The sequence below is a fragment of the Protomyctophum parallelum genome, assembly GCF_964188405.1.
Source record: "Protomyctophum parallelum genome assembly, chromosome: 20".
Taxonomy (NCBI): Eukaryota; Metazoa; Chordata; class Actinopteri; order Myctophiformes; family Myctophidae; genus Protomyctophum; species Protomyctophum parallelum.
The window spans coordinates 30314861-30334412 of NC_139718.1; the positions used below are offsets into that span (position 1 = coordinate 30314861).

The following is a 19552-nucleotide window of genomic DNA, read 5'->3' on the forward strand; positions in this document are numbered from 1 at the left end:
CTTCACGGTCCCTTTGTGTCCATTGTCGCGCGCATTTGTCACACGCCACACTCCAGCACTACATGTTCATGACTGCTATCCAGAGTCCTAATATCACGGGACTATCCATCTCGGACCTGTCTGCCACGCCGGCTTGCAATTAGGTCAGGTCACATTGATGAGATGTCTTCTCTACTACTTTAGCCGTGTGTGCGTGCGTGCGTGTGTATTTTGAGAGCATCCCATGAAATGAGAGCAGACCAGCAGGAGTAGGAGGGAAGAGAAGGCAAGGATATATAGATGGATAGATAGTTGCATAAAGAAGGAGAGAAAGCAAGACGAGAGAGTGAAGCGGGAACAGATATCCCGCAGTACAATCCATTCCCAAACGGGGAGCCTAATCGACGTGACATGCGTGCTGCAGCCTGTCGGGTGAGGGGCCTGAGGATCCACAGAGCTAATTGGTTTCTAATCAGAGCTTGAGGGCTTTCCCCCCTTTTTGCTGTATGCTCTTTTCCTCTTCAGTATGCTATGATAGAGAGAGAGAGATAGATAGCGAATGGGTGACAGGGAGTGAGGAAGAGTTTTGCGAAAAGTGATATAGGCCTACTGTGTGAGAAAGAGGGAGGGTGGGAGATAAAGAGAGAAAGCATGAAATGATGATGGTATGATGCCAGGCTGTCACCCGCCTAAGCTGAGAGGAGGAGGACGAGGTTGGTTGCTGTTGGTGACGAAGGAGCTTACGTGAGTCTGTATAACAACTTGGGCCAAATAGCAGCAGGCTAGCCACCCCAGTCGGTCTCATTATGTGCCAGATAGCATTAATGAGAGCTAATGAAAGCGTTTCTGGCTCAACACAGTTATAAGGCTCCTCATTTCTGTCGCCTGAACGTTTGCCTTGAACACGTTAGTGGTTCCTCTGCAGACATAGCAACAAAACTATCAAACACAAAAAACACAAGGTTGGGAAGACAGACGTTCATGATTTCCATGAACACTTTATTTTGGTGTAGTTACAGAGCAGTCCTGCATGTGTCCGTCCGTCTGTCTCTGCTCAGTGACTGTTTGGCAAAGTAAACGTATGTTTTCTCATGCCAATAAAGCCCTTTGAATTGAATTGAATTGACTGTTCCTCTCTCCCCACCCGTTCTTGATTAAAATTCTCCTTTTTAATTCACTACAATAACTAAATAAAGAAAGGAGTTCTGCTGGTGTAATGATTCCCTTCTGCAGTTGAGGGTGTGTCACAGTTTTCAATATTACAGTATGTTGTTGTAGAGCTGATGTTGCATTGGCAGAGTCTGACGCAGTTGGCTCCTGTAGGTTTAAGGTTTATGCTTCACAACATCTGGAGGGTGCAGGCATTCACATCACATATACGCATCCTGGCTCATCAGTGAGTTAGGTCAAACCTGTCTTTTCCCAGTCTTCTATATTTTCCTAGGAGTTGGTTTCTGTCCACAAAGTTTGAAGTCCTGTGGACAGCATTGTAACCAAACATACACAATCTAATCTCGCATTCTTTCCGTCTCCTTGGATCATTGTTGAGAGGTACATAGCTAGAATTTATTTTCACTTTAGTGATGTCTTCCGCTATCTGGCCAACTATTTCAGTACAGCATACATTGTGGTAGATTGGATTAACCATTTGCACCACTCAGTTCACACGGGTGTGATTTTCCCCTCTACATCAAGGTGTAGCCTACTATATATTTTTTTGTCAAATAGGTTTTTTATCGATTATAAATTGTTACACAAACATTATGATATGAATTACATTTGTCTTTATAGAAAACAAAAAAAAGAATAAATACAAGGACTTCGTTCGAGCTTTATAAACACACTAATTGGGGATTTAGCATTGGGGAAGGGGCATACCCGCACTAAAGTGGCTATTTTGGTCACCTGTCTGGTTTGGGCGTTACAATAATGAAACCAATCACCGTGCCACATGCCATTGCCTTGTAAGAGATCCCTTGTGCTTTTAAACTCCATTTTGCGCCTTCCAAAATGTGTGTGATCAAAATAGCAATTATGGGGAAAGCGTGCCAACACGCTCATGATCACACCTCTAGGCTCAAATACCAGTGTCGGCATAGCCTCGATACCCAGGCTTTCATTTCGTCTGCGCGAAAGATGAAAGCCTGGAAAAAGCCGTGGGCTGAACCAGTCTAAAAGTGGGAGTCAACCCTTCCGGGTGGGCGTCGCTCTAAATGATGTGACGTAGCGCTGCACTAGGGGGGAGAGGAGGGGCCGGGGGTGACGGACAGATCGATGAGATCCAATCAGGGTGCGCGCATTTCTGAGGCGCGACCCGCCCCTCTAGACCAGAAATGTCTCTGCTTAGATCAGGCTAGTGTCGGCATAATAGACAGCGGGTGACGCTGGACCAAAATATCATTTAGGGACAGAGCAAGCTCCTATACTTGGATTTTTCGGGCAGTGGCTGACTTGCGGGCTGCGTCGTGGGTAATGGAGGGGATGAAAATGGAGCCCCAAATCTCTTTACCAAAAATAGACGATCTTCAAGCATGCAACACATGACGAGTCACTACACATGGGGAGCTTGTAGATCTGTTCTTATTGCAGAATGTTTGCCTATTTGTAAGTGGATACATTAGAATTAGGTCTGATTTCATGACACAGTTCTATCATTCAAATGTTTAGTAAACCGGAAATATAGTTTAACTTTTCTTTGCTGCAGCAACAGATAAACAATGTGTCCTGTTCACAGAAAAGGAGACAGATTACTTTTCTTCAGGGAGTATTGTCAAAATCATTTTTACTCTAGTAAAACGTGGTCATTTTAAGTAGGTACTGTATTTTTTGTATACTGTAATACAAGTAATGAACCCAACATTGAAGAAAGCCTACGAATGCATATCTCTCCTGTTGGGCAGAAACCAAACCAAACTCCAAAATGTTCATTCTTTTTTTTTCTGCTTTAGCCGACAGTTTGAGGGATAGTTGGTTTTGTTAGGTGCACTTTTTAATACTTTTCATTGGTTCAATATTTTTTTAACCAACACACAGACTCAAAAGGTGTTCAATAGCAAAAAATCCCCCCTGTCAGGTGTAAATGAGCAATTTGGACACTCAGGCATGAAGGAAGCATGAGTTCAAGTCCGTTGCTCTCCCCTTGTCCCCCATATATGGGGACTAGGTTGGTGGAGGGTGTGTAGAGCCCAGGATCACATTAGATGATTGACACAGGGGTGAAAAATGGGTTACAAAATCGTGGGATAAAAAATGTATAGAAAAAAAATAATAATAATAAGTTAGCTGGTTTCTGCCGGACAGCTGTTTAATCAAACATCATGAGAAATCACATTTTTACATGTTTTCTCATCCAATATAAGCTTGAAATAAGACCACAATAAGATAGTCCCCCCTTTGTCTCTATTTAGTGACTGTTCTCCTGATAGTTATGTTATGCTAAATCTTAAAGAGGGAGTGCCGTGATTTCTGTACTTTTTCCAATTTTTCATGACAGTACTTCATTAGACCCCTTGGTGTGGTTAAGTGCAATGATGTCTTCCCTTTGTAATTAGGGTTTCTTCTTGGAGGCTGAAACCTTGACAAATGTCAAGTCAAATGTGCCAATGAAAAAAACAGTAATATAGTGCCATCACACAATCAGCCCCTCCCCTAACCCCTCCCCCTTTATCATACAACAGCAGCTTCAGTTCAGTTCAGTTCAGTTCAGGTGAATCACCAGGCAAACCAGGCATACTAAATGAACTGGTGGGCGTTCACACATAAAAACAACATTTAAAAAAAAATCCTGTACACTATTTTGAAAAGATTCTTCCTCCTTATATAACCATAAGACCTGATGGTTGCATTTTTAGAGCACATAAATTAACATTCAACACTGTATAATTAGTTTCTTTGCATCCTGTAACACTTACAGTAGCCTACATTTATCTGTCAAAGGAGCTAGCAGAAGCCAGCCCAGTGGATGTCTTGTTTATGGACACTTTGACAGTTTTTCCTCTGTAACTCACTGTACACATTGCCTTTTACTGCACCTTTGTATAACAGTATATTATACCCAAGCCTGGAATTTCATCATTTTAGGGGCATGGCCACTTGGCCTTTAGTGTGGTCAACTTTTTGAGGACACAAGGCCAAGTGCCAGGGCATGAAGGCTTTAAATAACAAAAAAAATAACAAAAAACATATACATTTAATTTAAGGGTCCTTGAAATTTAAATGTTGAGTTAAACTGTGAGTTAATTCACAGAAAATACAATGACAGCCTGCATAACTTTTTAATATATAAACTAATATATTGAATAACATGGAATTGTAGAGAGATAAGATAAGATAATTTCTCCATTGTGGGGCGCAGGACTGAGGACTCTGGAGATACAGTAAGTCAACACAAAGTGAAAGTGCAGCAGCAGCTTCAGATCAGTTTTTTGTTCTTACCTGGAGACAGTGTGTGCTGTGCACAGGGGAACAATTGTTTAATTATATCCATGGTATTTTTCTGTCGCTATCCATAATGCGACGCAAAAGTACATTTATGTTTGTTTTGGTGGGCTAGATAGATACGGTAGATCATCTCTCCTCCTCCTTGTATGGACAGCCACGCTGTTTCGCATTAGACAAAAATGAATCAGCTGGACCATGTCCGACCAGCGACCAATGTTAATGCATGTGACGTAGGACCGCCACACTGTCGCAACTCACAACTGTAGAAAACATTATTTTGTTTTGAGTGATAGTTGCAGTTTGACGGATAGCTGGATTAGCTACTAGGCAGCGTGTGGGCTAAATGCCCTCTGTTTACTCAGTGCGTGTACGTGTGGCGCGGAGGGGGAGGTGTGCGGGTGTGTGTGTGCGTGCGCACGTCATGACGACCAGCGGTAGCGGGGGTAGTTATTAAAGCAAAGTACTGCAAAAGAATCAAACCACTTTGTAAATTGCAACACAACTACAACACAGATTTGTTCTGTGCGGGACGTGAGGGGAACATTGGTTACCGCAATGACTGGAAAATTGCGCAGAGGAAAAACGGTAAAATGAACTCTGTGGGCGCCGTCGGGGCACCACGGCCACTGTGGCCGTATGGGCATATACTTTTTCGAGGGGCTCACGGCCAAAGAGAAATCCCTGCCCTGATTATATCAAAGTACAAATATTTCAAATAGGGTCCATAGAAATACATTTTGTTGTCACTTTGTTTATTATCATTGAGCAGTCACTGTACAAGTCCCTCTTTATGCAATACTTCTGCATTTGTACCCAACTAATACTCAGCTAACCTTTATATCTTAAATGTTACACATGTCTGGAACCAAATTTGTGCTTGCAGTCTCTTAAACAGTGGTACACCGTTCTGTTTATCTTCTGATACTGATAATACTGACTTTACTGACTATTATTTGTTTTATTGTGTTTTTCTAAACCATTCCTCTTGGATGTGGATTGTGGAACAGCAGTACTTTTAAAATGACCTACATCTGTACGTTGGCTAACGTGTCTCTAGAACATCAGGATGCTGTATGAAAACCTGATCTCATTGCTTCCGAAAATGGTTTCCTCCTCAGTTTGTTTCACAGCCGAGATCTGAAAGATTAGCTGAGCCAATAGCACCACGGACGGAGCCAAGGAAACTTGGTAACAGGAGACTGAATGTAAATAGGATTCAGCAGCAGTGAAAGGTACAAAGTGCTCTAATTAAATCCCAACCCTCCATGTGGAATTAGATTTCACTGGGCCTCACGGCATCATGTCACAAAAGACAAAGTGACACACTGCTCTTTGTCTTCAACTAAGCAAATTCTAATTAGAGGTGTGTGTGTGTGTGTGTGTGTGTGTGTGTGTGTGTGTGTGCGTGCGCGGTATATGCGCGTGTATCAGTTGCCACGGGGGAACGTGCGTGGTGGTAGCATGCCAGTCAATCAGTCAATTGTGTTTAAAAAAATGATAATGCCAGTGGTGTATTGACTGAAGTCCATTCAGCACCGCTTGTTTATACCAATATACAGTTAACTGTGATATTGATTTTTTCCCCCTATACTGTATGTGCGTTGAGTAGCAGAACGAGGAGAGGAGTCTGCTAAGAAAATGCATAGCCTTTTGTTACACAACTGTGCAGACATGTATGGTCGGCATCTACCACTTAAAGGGATATTTAACTTTCAAATTAAATAAATATATACAAAATAAAAAAAGATAAGTGATGGAAAAGGGGGTGCGTGAGGTGCCGTGTTTCTTCCATTGCTTTTATCATTTATTCTTTATATTTCTTTTATGGTTTATTTATTTTGAAAGTGCAATTTCCATTCAAGTGATTTCCTTGTGTCATCTTATAATTTAAAATAACAGAATAAAGATGGTGGCCAATAATGAATTGGTAACGGCAGGTATATCCCAACACATACTGTAAGTAAAAATGAGGAAAAAGGCCGCACACTCGTAGCCACGATGCTGTATATTTATTGACAAGAATCCAACGTTTCGACCTAGTAGGTCTTCTTCAGGGAATGTATATCCCAACACATAGCAACACATAGCAATAGGATGTGGAAAATACAAATAATTTGGAAGCATCATCCACCACGATGGGGGAACAAGTAAGGACTTTCAAAAGGACATTCAAAACCTGATCAACAAAGCCCACACAAACAATCAAACCAATACAGCACCAAAACAAAACTCTGGATCTACCAAAGCTGCAATCAACATTTCAAAACTACTACAGTATATACAGTGTAGAATGCTGGAAAACCACAGAGAGCGACATCTATAAAACATCACTTTCCACACGCCGTGCCTGCGCATGAGAGTCCTGCATATGAGATATTCTGGCCCAAGACCATCCCAAACAATAAACTTCTCAACATCACCCAACAAGATGACATGCACTACTACACTACTGTAATAAATAACCTGTAGATACAGCAGGTGGACCTGGATTGACCATGTCCATTACATTGGACTCCAGAAGGCAAAATAAAGAAAGGGAGGTCTAAAATAACACAACACCATACACCAACACCATAAGAGCTGGGGGACTAGTATGCGTCAGCCTGCGTAATGGAGATAAGTACGTAAGTTAGTAAGATATGCCCTTCCGACCGGGTTTCCCTGGACTAGTGGGATTTTTCTTTTACTTCATGCACACAATCTTTTAACATTAGCACTGTTTTTAGAACATAAATTAGCTCATTTGTTTCCTCGTCGTAAGGATCTAGAAAATGGCCTGCCGGAGGAACTCATGCAGGATAGATGCAGGCTAAATACATTTACGTACATCAACTGTGGCATACTGGGAGTCTCTCAAAAAGGCAGGTTTCTTGCCTAGCGACATCTGCAAGCAAGGACACAAGGGATAACAATACAACACAGAATCAACGTCACCACAAAAGCAAATATTGGTAGAGAGGAGGATAGTTTACACCTGCTTTAATCCCATTGGGCTTGTGGTGGAGAAAACGGATAGATATTCATGCACGCACGCACGTGCACACACACACACACACACACAAACACACACACACACACACACACTATTACGACACGTATCTCAAACCGCAAATCTGTGCACATGCATGCAGTAACACACTCACTCACAATCGCACACCTCAAACCAAAAACGCATGCTCGAGCAATCAGACCAGCACTGTGCACACATACATGAAGACATTTACGCACCCACAGCCCAATGTAGAATATTTTCCTCAAATCGAATTATCAATGACCTGTTGCGGTGGCCAGTGGGAGCTCAGGCCTCGTTGCTGCCCGTGTGTGCGTGTGTTTCCCTGCAGTGAGGCCATTTATTTTGAGAAGGCTCCTTCATGTGGAACAGCGCATATATGAGATAAAGGACCAGTCTGCCTGCTGACTTTGGGCCATGGTGAGATCAAACGACAGTCAGAGGGAGGGGTTGAGGGGTGAGAGAAAGATGAGGAGGAGAGGAAAGAAGTAATCAAAGGCAACAGTCACGATTTAATGTGAGGGAGAACGGCAAAAAACGACCCCTGTGTCATCTGTGCATCTTTTAAGCCCCCATCTGTGCATTTAATGAACTACTGTTCTTAACTTTTTCCATGACCTTGCACGGTCCATCCTTGCCCCCCTCCCCCATGCACAGCATGATCATGTTCCTCCTCCCTGCCTAGCTGGGCTGTGACCCCAGCCCCTCTGCCACTAATCCAAGATAATCTGCCCTCGTCCCCTGTGACCTTTCAAAATTTGCCAATTTCACCGTCATTCACTGCATCTTCTAGGTGTTGTGGTGTGGGAGGGGGGGGGGGGGGCTCTGCCTCTCCCCCTCCCCACACACCCTGCCTCTCAGCACTCCATGAAAAAGGTGGGTTTGTCATTATTCTGTATTTGGATGATAGCCAAGGTTGCGGCAGTGAGAGAGGATAAGGAGCCCGTGAGGTCAGTGCCACTCGATCGGCCACTTGATAGCATCTGGAAGTGTGGGGGAAAGATGAGCAGCCCACCCCAATGAAAGAAAATAAAATACATAAAAGAGAGCAAAAATAAGAGGAACTAATAGGAATTGAGGTTAGCTGTAGCACTTGAAGGGCCCTAGAGTAGATTGACTGTCCAAAGTCATGCACTTGAAGGCCAGAGGACGGATGAAAGGAGCACCTATTCTCCTCTGTCAGCTTCTGTGACCTTGTCTTCTGATCGACAACTGGAACAAACCCAGGGTTAGGGCAATTATGTTTCTGCACTGATCCAAAATGCCGCAGCTCGCTTGGTCTTCAACCAGCCAACATTCTCACATGTCTCCCCCCTGCTCCGCTCCCTGCACTGGCTCCCTGTGTGTGTGTGTGTGTGTGTGTGGGTGCGTGCATGCGTGCGTGCGTGCGTGCGTGCGTGCGTGCGGAATGTGTCTTCATGGATTGTGAGCTGCAGACAATGATCCCACTCTGTATTAAGCTTTGATCCTCCACGGCCTGCTTTCCCCCCAGATCCAGGATCTGACAACCCCTCCCTGCTAAATCCTCAAAACTGGAGTCTTGTCATATCCCTGCCTACGCCGAGTCTACTGATCCTCCAACCGCTGTCATTAGGGCCCATTGAGATTGGCTAGCATGTTCGGCTACGGCTGACTGGATGAGTCCCATTTATCCCAGAAAGTCTTCCCTCCTTCCTTCCCTTCCTCTCTCCTTTAGCGACAGGAGCTGACAAGCTTGTCTGTTCACCTGTCTTGCTGGGTTGTTAGAAGCCCCCCGCCTGAGCCTTGTTATGGGACCTGCTGATCCATGACACAAAAGCCTGTGTGAAAGGTGAAAGGAATTAGCAAAACGTGGGCTTTACACCTCCTGCCTGTCCAGCAGTGCAAGGTCTTAACCTTCTCTCACAGGCGGTATCCTCCAATTTCTGGCACCAGTGTCGATAACAGGTGAAAATGCGGGCACTGGTGTCAGATATCAGTTGGGTCCTGGCCTGAAGTATACGTTTTTGAAATACAATTTCCAATTCTGAGCAAAAATAACATCACCTGTGTGAGACTTGCTCTTTAGAGACAGGAGCGAATTGTTTTGGATACTGGTTTTAATGGAAGTGTAATTAAAAACAAAAGTACAAAGTGTGTGAAATGTGGCTACCCATCAAGATGTGCAATTACCTAATCACTCAAATAGGCTACAGGGCTACACTCAGTAAGAGATCAGGATAACATCAGGCTGATATAACACGACGAATACAGAACATACCAGGAAAATAATACCTCAGAAATCTAACTATTGGGACTTCTGTGCCACTTTCCATGTCGAAAAAGGAGTTGATCTCTCTAATAAAGAAAAATGGATTATGTGTCAATCAATATTTGATGGACCACTGACCAAGTTAATGATCAGTATTGATGTTCCTCCGTGAGAGCAATGCCATGAAACTAACTATTGACAGTACTTATACGGTCATTGTTAGGACTTGATGTCTGGTGATTAGGGTCACGCCAACATTAGAGAAAGGTCCTGGGTTCAGTCCTCATTCAGCCATGTGACTGACCTACCGATTACCTGTCAGCAAGTGTCCTTGAGCAAGGCACCCCATACCTTCTCACAAACCGTATAAGTCAATCTGGACATGCACTTGCAGCAGCTAGATTAAATGTAATGCTGTTTAATAATAGCTTTGTTTTGTGGCCATCGTTGTGTCCCTTTTCCTCTCAGACTGTAAAATACCTGAGTGTTCTGTTGCAACACTGACAGTTGCTTTCGACCCCATCTCAGGACCTGTTGGCTTTAATATCTCGCGCTGTGTGAAGTCACTGCAATTCACTCCTGGCCATGCTGATTTGTTCCCAGGAATTGCTGTAATTACCTCCTCCTGGAGTCAGTTTTCATTTATTTATTTATGATATTTATTTATGTATTTATCTGCAATGTTTACCAGACAAAACATTGGGAAACAATCTGCCCGAGGAGATGGAGACGTTTCCGCTGGGAAGTCTTTACAAGCTCAACACCATTAATTGTTAATGGCTGATTTGCAAATCTCATATATTAGCCAACCCTGTGTTCCTGTTGCAATAATGGTATGGACAGTAGGGTTCAGGTGGACTTGAGGGCGGGGGGTCTGTAAAAGCATTGCAACGGCATACTGTTCGAAGAGAAGACGTCAAAGAGAACATGCTCTGACACATGCTCTGAGCTACGCTATACGTTATTAATTCTTCAGAGATTCCATTTATAGAAGTGTACGTAGTTGTGTTTATTTATTCATGATCTTTACTCTGCTCTAATTTTCTCTTCCCATAAGCCCGTTGAGTGTATGTACACTACAGCATGCACGGTGATGCACCCACCCTAATGACTGGGTTTGTGTGACAGCATTGGCTGCTTTTCCTCGAACTGCTCACCATGGGACTCTGTCAGTTTCTACATGTTTCCTGTAGCTGACACAGTTCTGTCTATCTGTGCTAATCCACTTTTATTTGAAGCTCTGGCTTCGCTACGAGTGCATCGATGCTCCCCCCTATTGTTTATCTCCACAGACATCACGCCACACACATACAGGCTCACAGACGCTTACAGTATGTATGTACACTTACGCCCAGTTTTTTGAGGGGCGCTAGCCCCTCCTATATACAGCTTTTCGTCCTAACACGTGTCACATTTGCCATTGACAATGAAAGGAGAATTTACGTCATATGTGGACAGGCCAATCGGCTATTTTGTCCTAACACAAACATTAAATGCCATTGACAATGAATGGAGAATTTACATCATGTGTCTGAGCAAATTGGCTTTTCTTAACACAAATTCAGTTGTCATCTTACATGATCATGGTGAAAAGATGATAACATAAGTTGACAAATTAATTCATGAAGAAGTATATGATGATAAGAGCGCCCCTCACTTCACACGGGTGTGATTTTTACAACCTAACCTAACCCTCAACGGTGTCACACGACCTACAAGCTCACAACGCGTCATGGATGCAACTCTTTGTGAGCTTGTATAGGTCTGCTATCACCGTCACGTGACAGACGATAAATTACCCTGAAACCTCCGAAACGGCACCCCTTGCCCCACCCTGCCAGGGTGTCAGTTAACACATAACATTCTCTTCATACCGTCGACACCTAGGCTACCGGAAATAGCTGTGCAAAAAACTAACTTGAGTCAGAAGTGACATGGTGGCACTGCAGTGGTGGCGATGGGCCCTGGGCTTGTTTTAAAAGGGTTTGGTTTGTTCAAAGTCAAAGTCGTACGATTTGTCACACACGTTACCGCAGTGAAATTTGTTCTCCGCATTTGACCCATCTCTTGGAGCGGTGAACCGCACCAAGGAGGTGAGCTGCAGCCGTGCCGCACTCGGGAATCATTTGATTGGTTGATTTGACCCCCCAATCCAACCCATTGATGCTGACATTTTGACAGTCTTTGGTATGACCCGGCCGGGGATCGAACCCCGACCTCCCAGTTTCAGGGCGGACACTCTAACCACAAGGCAGGGACGTGTGAGGGAAGTGTTGTTTCTGACAAATGCAGAAAGACAGCAATGTGTGTGTGTTCCAACAAGGGATGGAATGCCATGACCCCCCCCCAAAAAAACAAAAGCAAAACAACAACATGATCATCAGGTACTATGATTACTCTAGGAGAAAGATTAAAAAATAAAAAAATAAGTGTACAGAAAGTGTTAAAATTATGTTTTTATGCGGCTATACCACCAGTTCATTACGTATGCCTGGTTTTCAGATGGGTGGTGATCCACTTGAACTGAAGCCGATAAAGGGGGAGGGGATGATATTGAGATGTCACTAACGTGGTGAATTTTAATTGGGCCTTTTGACAAAAAGGCTTTTAGCTTTCAGGAAGAAACCAAAAATACACAGGAAAGACATATTTAAATATTCTAACCACACCTGGGGGTCTTTTACAGCAATCTTAATTCCATATAGACACATAAAACAGAAAAAGTACAAAAATCAGGGCACTCTATCTTTTAAATGACGGCATTCAGCCACTCTGAGCTGACGTTCACCAATGTCTGTTGAATATTGCAGGAGACATTTCTCCTTTCGCTGTGTGTTAGGGATATTGTACTGTATGCACGCACACACTATAAGGCAAGCTGTGCATTGTATGCATGGCATTCAATATTTGCTTTTATCATCGTCTCTGTATTGTTGTCCCTGCTGAGCGTTATCTGTTGCTATGCTATTTCAGAGAGCCTCAGATAGCCAAATGGCAGGTGAGTCTGTAAACACACCATCAGAGTGATTCACTATAGCAGGCAATTCTCTGGTACCTATAATGCCAGTGTGAGGAAGATGGGAGAGAGACAGAGGGGAGGGAGGGAGGGAGAGAGAGAGAGAGAGAGGGAGAGAGAGAGAGAGAGAGAGAGAGAGTGAGAGAGTGAGTGCAAGAGAGGAGCAAAGAGAGGGAAAAGGGGATAAGGGAAGGAAGCCAGAGAGAGACCAGCACGAGTGTGACAGAATATAAGGACAGTACATACATACAGTACTGTACCAGGGTAATGGAGAGCAGAGATGGACTGGGTGAGAGTGTGGATGCTAAGAGACAGCGGTGAAAGATTGATCAAAGGGCAGCGATGCCTTTTTAAGGTGAGATCTGTAGACCTCGCCTCTGTGCTCCTCTGGTGACCTCCTCTTCACCTCCTCACTCAACCAAATCAAGAGGCTGTATTTCTCCTATTTTACTGCCCTGGGGAAAGTGGTGATCTCAAGACACCAGACGAGAGGAGGACAGAGGAGAGCAATGGAATGGAGAGGATAGGAGTCTCAAGCGTGCTAGCTGCACACAAGTTACATCTTGTCTTAGAGACACTTGGACAAGATGCATGATCAGATGATTTTATGTGTGACAACGGCATTAAATCAAATGCTTGTGTATGTATCCTACAAAACAGATTATTTAATCTATCCATACGGGCTTCTTCTTCATAAGGCTTACTGATTGGTCAGCTGCTGTAGATTGATTAATTGGTGCTCCTTTGGTTCCTTCTGACAAATTAACAAATGTTAACATTACCACGGTCCTCATAGCAGCATCACAAAATGCAATACATACCATAAGATAAGTCAAAATATACACATCACAGCAAGTATAAATAAAAGGTATACATAAAGAATGGGATAACATTTTTTGGAGGAATACAGACAAGTGAAGACCCTTTCGGAGGGATCATGTGTGGCTGAGTCTTGGGAATTGTACCTTGTGCTCCCTCCACCAGGCTGATGATTCTCCTCGCCGTCAAGAGTAGGAGAGAAATATATGACTGAACGGCCTGTGGCCAGGACCTGGTTGGATGGTCAATGTCTGTGTATGTGGTCATCGTCACTTGAGGAAGCTGCCCAATGTTCCTTTTGGTTTACTTTGGTGCGGGTGCATTCTGAACTCTGTAGAGGCTTCCCTTAAAAAAAAGGGGGGGGGGGGGCATAATATATATAATTATATTGTGAATTATTCACAATTTAAGTCTAAAACACACCAAGACCTAATGTAGAATTAATGTTTTTAAAACTAGCCCATCCATCATGAAATTACAAGGTTATGATTCACCTGGAGCCTGGATGGATTGGTTCCAGGCTTAACCCATTTAGACCCAATTCTAAAAGCGCCTTTCTTGTTTTCTGAAAAACATATGTACAGTACAGTATGTTGCTATATACTGTAAATAGCAACAACCCCCAAAATGGATTCCCAGATTGAACGCATAGGGGTTTCTGCTCTAAATTGGTTAAAATGATTCTATGTAGATATTTTCAGAACTGTGGAAACAATAATGTTGGAAAAATGAATGGGTTTTCCATCTGTGGCACCACAAAATGGCCGCCACTGTCTGTGGGTCATCATAATTCAGCAAGAGGACAGGCAATTCTGTATCCTGCCAAGTGGGGCCGATGACCTTCTTGTCCGATGAGTACACAAGCAATGGCACCCTGCTGCTCCAGCCAGGCCCGCTGTGTGTCCTGCTCATGCCCCGGACAAGATGGTCTGCGTAGTCCCAACTGTGCACAGGTCACTGACTGGCCATAACGTGCATGCGCGTGCGTATGCTCCATTTGTGCAAGGCAAAAGCTCTCATCTCCCACACATTGTCTAATCCAATCCAGATATTGGTTAGCTAAGGGCATGTTCAGTTGTTCACACTGCCTGCGCTTGTTCTGAAAATGAAAGACTTGACATCCGCCAGCCATGACAGTGGCAAGTGGTAAATCACAACCTCATATGGGAGCTGTCTTCCGTTCCTGCCATGCAGGAATTTTGTTTCTTTCTGATGCAATGTAGTCTGGGACACTTTAGAGCAGATACTTCGTGAATGAATAAAGAATGACTCACAATTGTCTCACAATTGTTTGTCAATTCAAAGGTGCAGTAAACTAACTAAAGTAAACTATTGAGTCAATCTAAACAAATAATATCTAATTGTAGGTATAGCTCGATCTGATATTCAACTTTCATAATAAATATAAAAAAGACAAAACATTTGGAACATGTCTGGTCAAATTATTCCAGCACATAATTTGAAAGTTAGAGGGCCTTTCAATTGAAGACTCCTTCTCTGTCTCCTTTCTACTGTTTGCCAAATCCTTCTGTTTCCTCAATGGCAAAGAGTAGCTTCTCTTTCAGCTGGTTGAAGCTTTTATAAGGGGGTAAGTCCAGCCGGTTGAAGCATGTGTGGCTTCTAGGAAGCCAGGTGTCCTTCCCTACCTTCTCAATGCAGAACTTCTGTGGCCCGTTGCTCCCCATGAGTTCAGCAAAGCCCCCTAGAGGCAGCCTGCAGGTCCCTGTGGTGAACTGCAGGAGACGCAAACGAACCTCGTTGTCCACTTCCTTCACCAGCTGCCAGAACCAGATGATCTGTTGGCTGTTTCTGGTGTAGTGACGATACACTGTGTTCCTTTGCCAGTCCTGGAGGTCTACCTCCTGCATGCCGCACAGCATCACCTCCAGCTCCTTCTCATCAAAGTACTGGAGCCACTGCAGGGGAACCACCTCATTGAAGCCAGCCAGAAATGCCCTGGTCTGATCTTTGACCCTGCGGGATAACCTCCACTCTGCCATCAGACGGATGTACTCCTTTTTGTTCTCCTCTGTGACCAGGAGGTTGGTGCCATCAGGTTTCAGGTCATGGTGAGAGATCTTTCCCAGGATTTCCATATCCACGGAGAAGTACATCTCCAAACCAGACTCCTCAATGTTGTTGTCCCCGATCCAGATGAGCGAGTTGTAAAACACTGGGTCAGTGGACTCCAGGTCTTTGAGGATTAGCGTCTTGTTGAGCACTTGTTTGTAGAATGGCAGGTGGAAACCTGTGTCAATGAACTTGTCATGGAACAGTGCCATGGCAATGAAGCGACCTATGAAATGGAAGTAGGAAAGGTGGTCAGGGTTGATGATGGAGGCAGGGTTGATCTGCAGACAATTACTCTTGCCAGCATACTCAAACAGACAGTACATGGGGTTCAGCACCTCATGAGACAGCAGGAAGAACCACTCCCTGGCAACTCCACCATAGTCAAGTCCCTCTTCTCCTCTGAAGGTGACATAGAGCCTCCTCCTCAAATCGTGAGGCTTCAGGGCCATAATTTGCTGGTAAGAGTCTGAAAACAGTGTCTGCCTGGATACGTTGATCTTCATGTTGCTGCGGAGTGCATTAGACTGACACAAGTATCGGAAATGGGCAAGCTTCCATCTGAAGCTGCGTTGGTAAGCAATCTGAGGCCCCTTGGTGATGGAGGACGTTCCCGTGCGCGGGTCATTAAAGGTGGAAGTTCGTGTGTTGTGATCCACAAAGTAGCGGACTCCGTCCCTTGTGTTCTGAATCTCCCAACCTTCGGGCAAAGGATTCTCATTCTGTAGTAGCCCTTGTGTTCGAGGCTCTTCCCACTGTGTGGTCTTAGTGGTGTGGTTGGCAAAGTACACTCGGTCTTGGTCGTCCCTTCGCCTCTCCCAACCATGAGGCAATGGGCCCAGAGGAATGTCTCTGACAGACATGGAGACGGAGTAAAGGCATCTCTGGTTGAACTGGTTCATTGCTCTCTGCATCTGACTATGCTGGCTTTGCCACTGTGCAAAGTTGTGGACCAACTCCATGGTTGGCCTCTGCCATGTAGTGGTTTGGGTGTTGTGATCCACATAGTAGATCCTGCCCCACTGATCTATCTGCCGATCCCAACCTGGAGGCAGTGTCTCCAGGTTGCGAGGTCTCTCCCATGTACTCATGCAGGTGTTGTGGTCTAGGTAGTACGTCTTCCCGTGGGGGTCTTTCCTCTGTTCCCACCCTGGTGGTAGAGGGTCTGAGGCTCCTGCATTGAGGCTCCTGCATTGGGAGTGGCGGCTATGGACAGGGCCATGCATGGCCCTGTCCATAGCTGCAGCTCCAGCCACACCTCCATCAACACGACCTCTTCCTGAGGTCACCAGTGAGGTGACGATGAAGGAAGATGTGGCTGAAGCCTGTGCTGTGCGGTTGGAGGTAGAATGGTCAGTAGCGGTAGGGGTATCAATAACAACATCATTAGCATCACCAGAGGATGAAGTGGCAGGAACTTGTGTGGATGAGCAGGTGGTGCTGGTGGAGGCGACAAGCTTTGTGCGATCTGGGTCTGACAAGGTGGTGTCGTAGGTGCAGCCTTCCTGTGTGTCTGCAGGGGGTTGCGCTCCATCTGTTGTGGTAGAGAAGACAGTTGTGGTAGTGTCCAAAGCTTGATGGGCTGGTGTGGAGTTGGGTGTGGAGTCTCTGTTGATGATGGGGCCCAGGGTGGAGGAAATGGAGGGCACCTGGATGTCCACGCCATTGGAGCAGAGGCCTGGGCTGTGACTACCAGAGACCAAATGTGTGCCGTTCACTGTGCTGTTGGTGAGCGATGCTAAGCGCTCCTGTTCGGCAACTGTCAATCCGTACAGGTAGACGGTGAGTTCACCCATAGTCACAGCAGCACCATTCTGCTCCATGTTCAGCTTCAACACTTCTTTCACATTGACCAGTCTTCTGTCATGCTGCCCCAAGGCTTGCTGAAGATCCAGTGTGGCTTGGCCAAGCAGGGCATCCGCCTTAAGGATGTGGCAGCTCCATACCTTGAAGTCAACTTGTGTACGTGGGGTTACATTCAGAGTGACTATCTCCTCCCACTTGGGGTTGGAGGAGCTGTGTGACTTCGCTGTGCGACGTGATTGCCCTTCAGCGGTCACCTCTACATAGATGGGAGGTGACCACCAAAACAGGCTCTTCTTCCTATTAAGTTTGGCACAGGAAATAATGGCATGGAGCTGTTTTGTTCCTTCATGGTTGCTAATAGACTCTGGTCTTCTAGACGAGGCCATTGCAATATCATACACCACAGTGTAAAGGATTGTTATGTGTTAATAGGCCCTCACAGTCGGGCTACATCCATGAGCATTGTGCCATTTTTCCCTTCAATTTCCTTTTCTTGACTCAGAGTGTATGACATGTCTGACGTCACATTACTGACATCATAAGATGATTGATGTCATAGATGACGTCAATGACGTGATATACAGTATATCAGGCTTTGTAGTGAGAATCTAGTTTGCACAGTATGGGCTTATTTCTTCATGCAGTATTTAGCAACAACAGGCACATTGACCTGTCCGTGCCGAGTGTACCCTGTATCCATGCATATGCTCATATATGTTGTCCCTTAAAACAGTTTGACTGCAGAACACGCCGTCTTTTTCCCATTGACTTTCCTTGCGGAACACGCTAAACCCGCCTTTTGTCTATGTTTAATTCGCCTAACTTTGAAGACATGCAGGGTTTCTGTCGGACATCCGTGACACGTCACACATTTGATCACATGACTGAAAAAAACCCCACTGACGCTCGATTCCTATAAAAGGCCTTTCAAACGGGAAGCGAGGAACGCATACGTTGTTGCCTGGATCAACAACAGGTCTGCTCAAGAGGGGCGCGACAACGCAAGCGTAAAAAAAAAGTTAAACAGAATCCAGTTCTGGTGTGCACGAAACGAGCATGCGCGCAACACATTCCCGGGACCGCACTCACGTAAATACGCTTGCATTGTCGCACCACGATTTTTCCGTGCAAAAACGCAGGTCTCATTGAAAATGAACTATAGGCGTGTTATATCGCTTCACATTTGTTGCCTGGATCAACATGCAGGTCTCCTCCAGGTCTGTTGAAGAGGGGTGCAACAACGCAAGCGTAAAAGAAAAGCTAAACTGAGTCGCGGGCGTGTGCACGTAACGAGCATGCGCGTCAGGTGGATTTTCATGAAATGGAGTTAGAATTGCGACGCCGTGATTCGCGATGCGATGAAGGTTAGTGACAACACCGGCAGTTAGACATTGATTTATAACGCAGTAAATGTGTTGATGTATCCTCATACATTTTATGTATATTGATAATAACAATAGACAGTGTGTATTTGCACCTGCCGTACATGACTATTGAGTAGTTACCTCAGTACCATTATTGCACCACCATTATATCTTTTTACAAACATGTCTTTACTCTTTGAGTTTTAGGGTCAATTTCTATTTAACAATGTAACTATAGTTGCAGGAAGCCTGCACAAAATAATTTCACCCACTCCTTCACACTTGGTTTAAACTTGTGAAAGGTTCAGTTTGAAATTGAATTAGTTATTATTGAATTATATATATTTATTTATTTTTCTGCATGGGGGTTGACTATCCCGTTGAGATGTTTTAAACATGACTCGAACTCTATTATGTGCGTCAGCAGCATCAAACAGCACTACAAAACGCCCCTGGGCTGAGGCCACAATCTCTGCCTTCCATGAATTTATGACGGACTCGTTTGATCTTGTTACATCTTTTATCCTTCAGCCTCTTCTTGGACACACTCACATGCATGCACGGACGCATAAACACACACACACACACACACACACACACATACACGCTGTACAATAAATAGCACACAGGCCTATATGACAGCCTGCACATATGCACGTGAGGTCTGATCACGCTATGACAACGCCATTCTGGCACTTAATTAAAAGAGATCAAAATAACACTTTCCTGTACATACATCCACACAGGACAGGGAATGTGAATGATTTTGCCACACCCTTAACCACTTCAGTCAAGGTGTCTTTGAGCAAGGCACCTAA

General features: G+C 44.7%; 2 protein-coding genes across 2 annotated transcripts in view; one reads left to right on the forward strand and one right to left on the reverse strand.

Moving 5' to 3' along the window:
* gfra4a (GDNF family receptor alpha 4a) overlaps nucleotides 1–19552 on the forward strand; it is a 169938-nt gene that overhangs the window by 10039 nt on the left and 140347 nt on the right. The window lies entirely within an intron of this gene.
* Nucleotides 15003–17756, reverse strand: LOC310878454 (NEDD4-like E3 ubiquitin-protein ligase WWP1; the record flags this gene model as incomplete). Its single annotated transcript, XM_083792783.1, has 1 exon — nucleotides 15003–17756. The coding sequence occupies one exon, from the start codon at nucleotides 17754–17756 to the stop codon at nucleotides 15003–15005; it is 2754 nt and encodes a 917-aa protein (XP_083648909.1).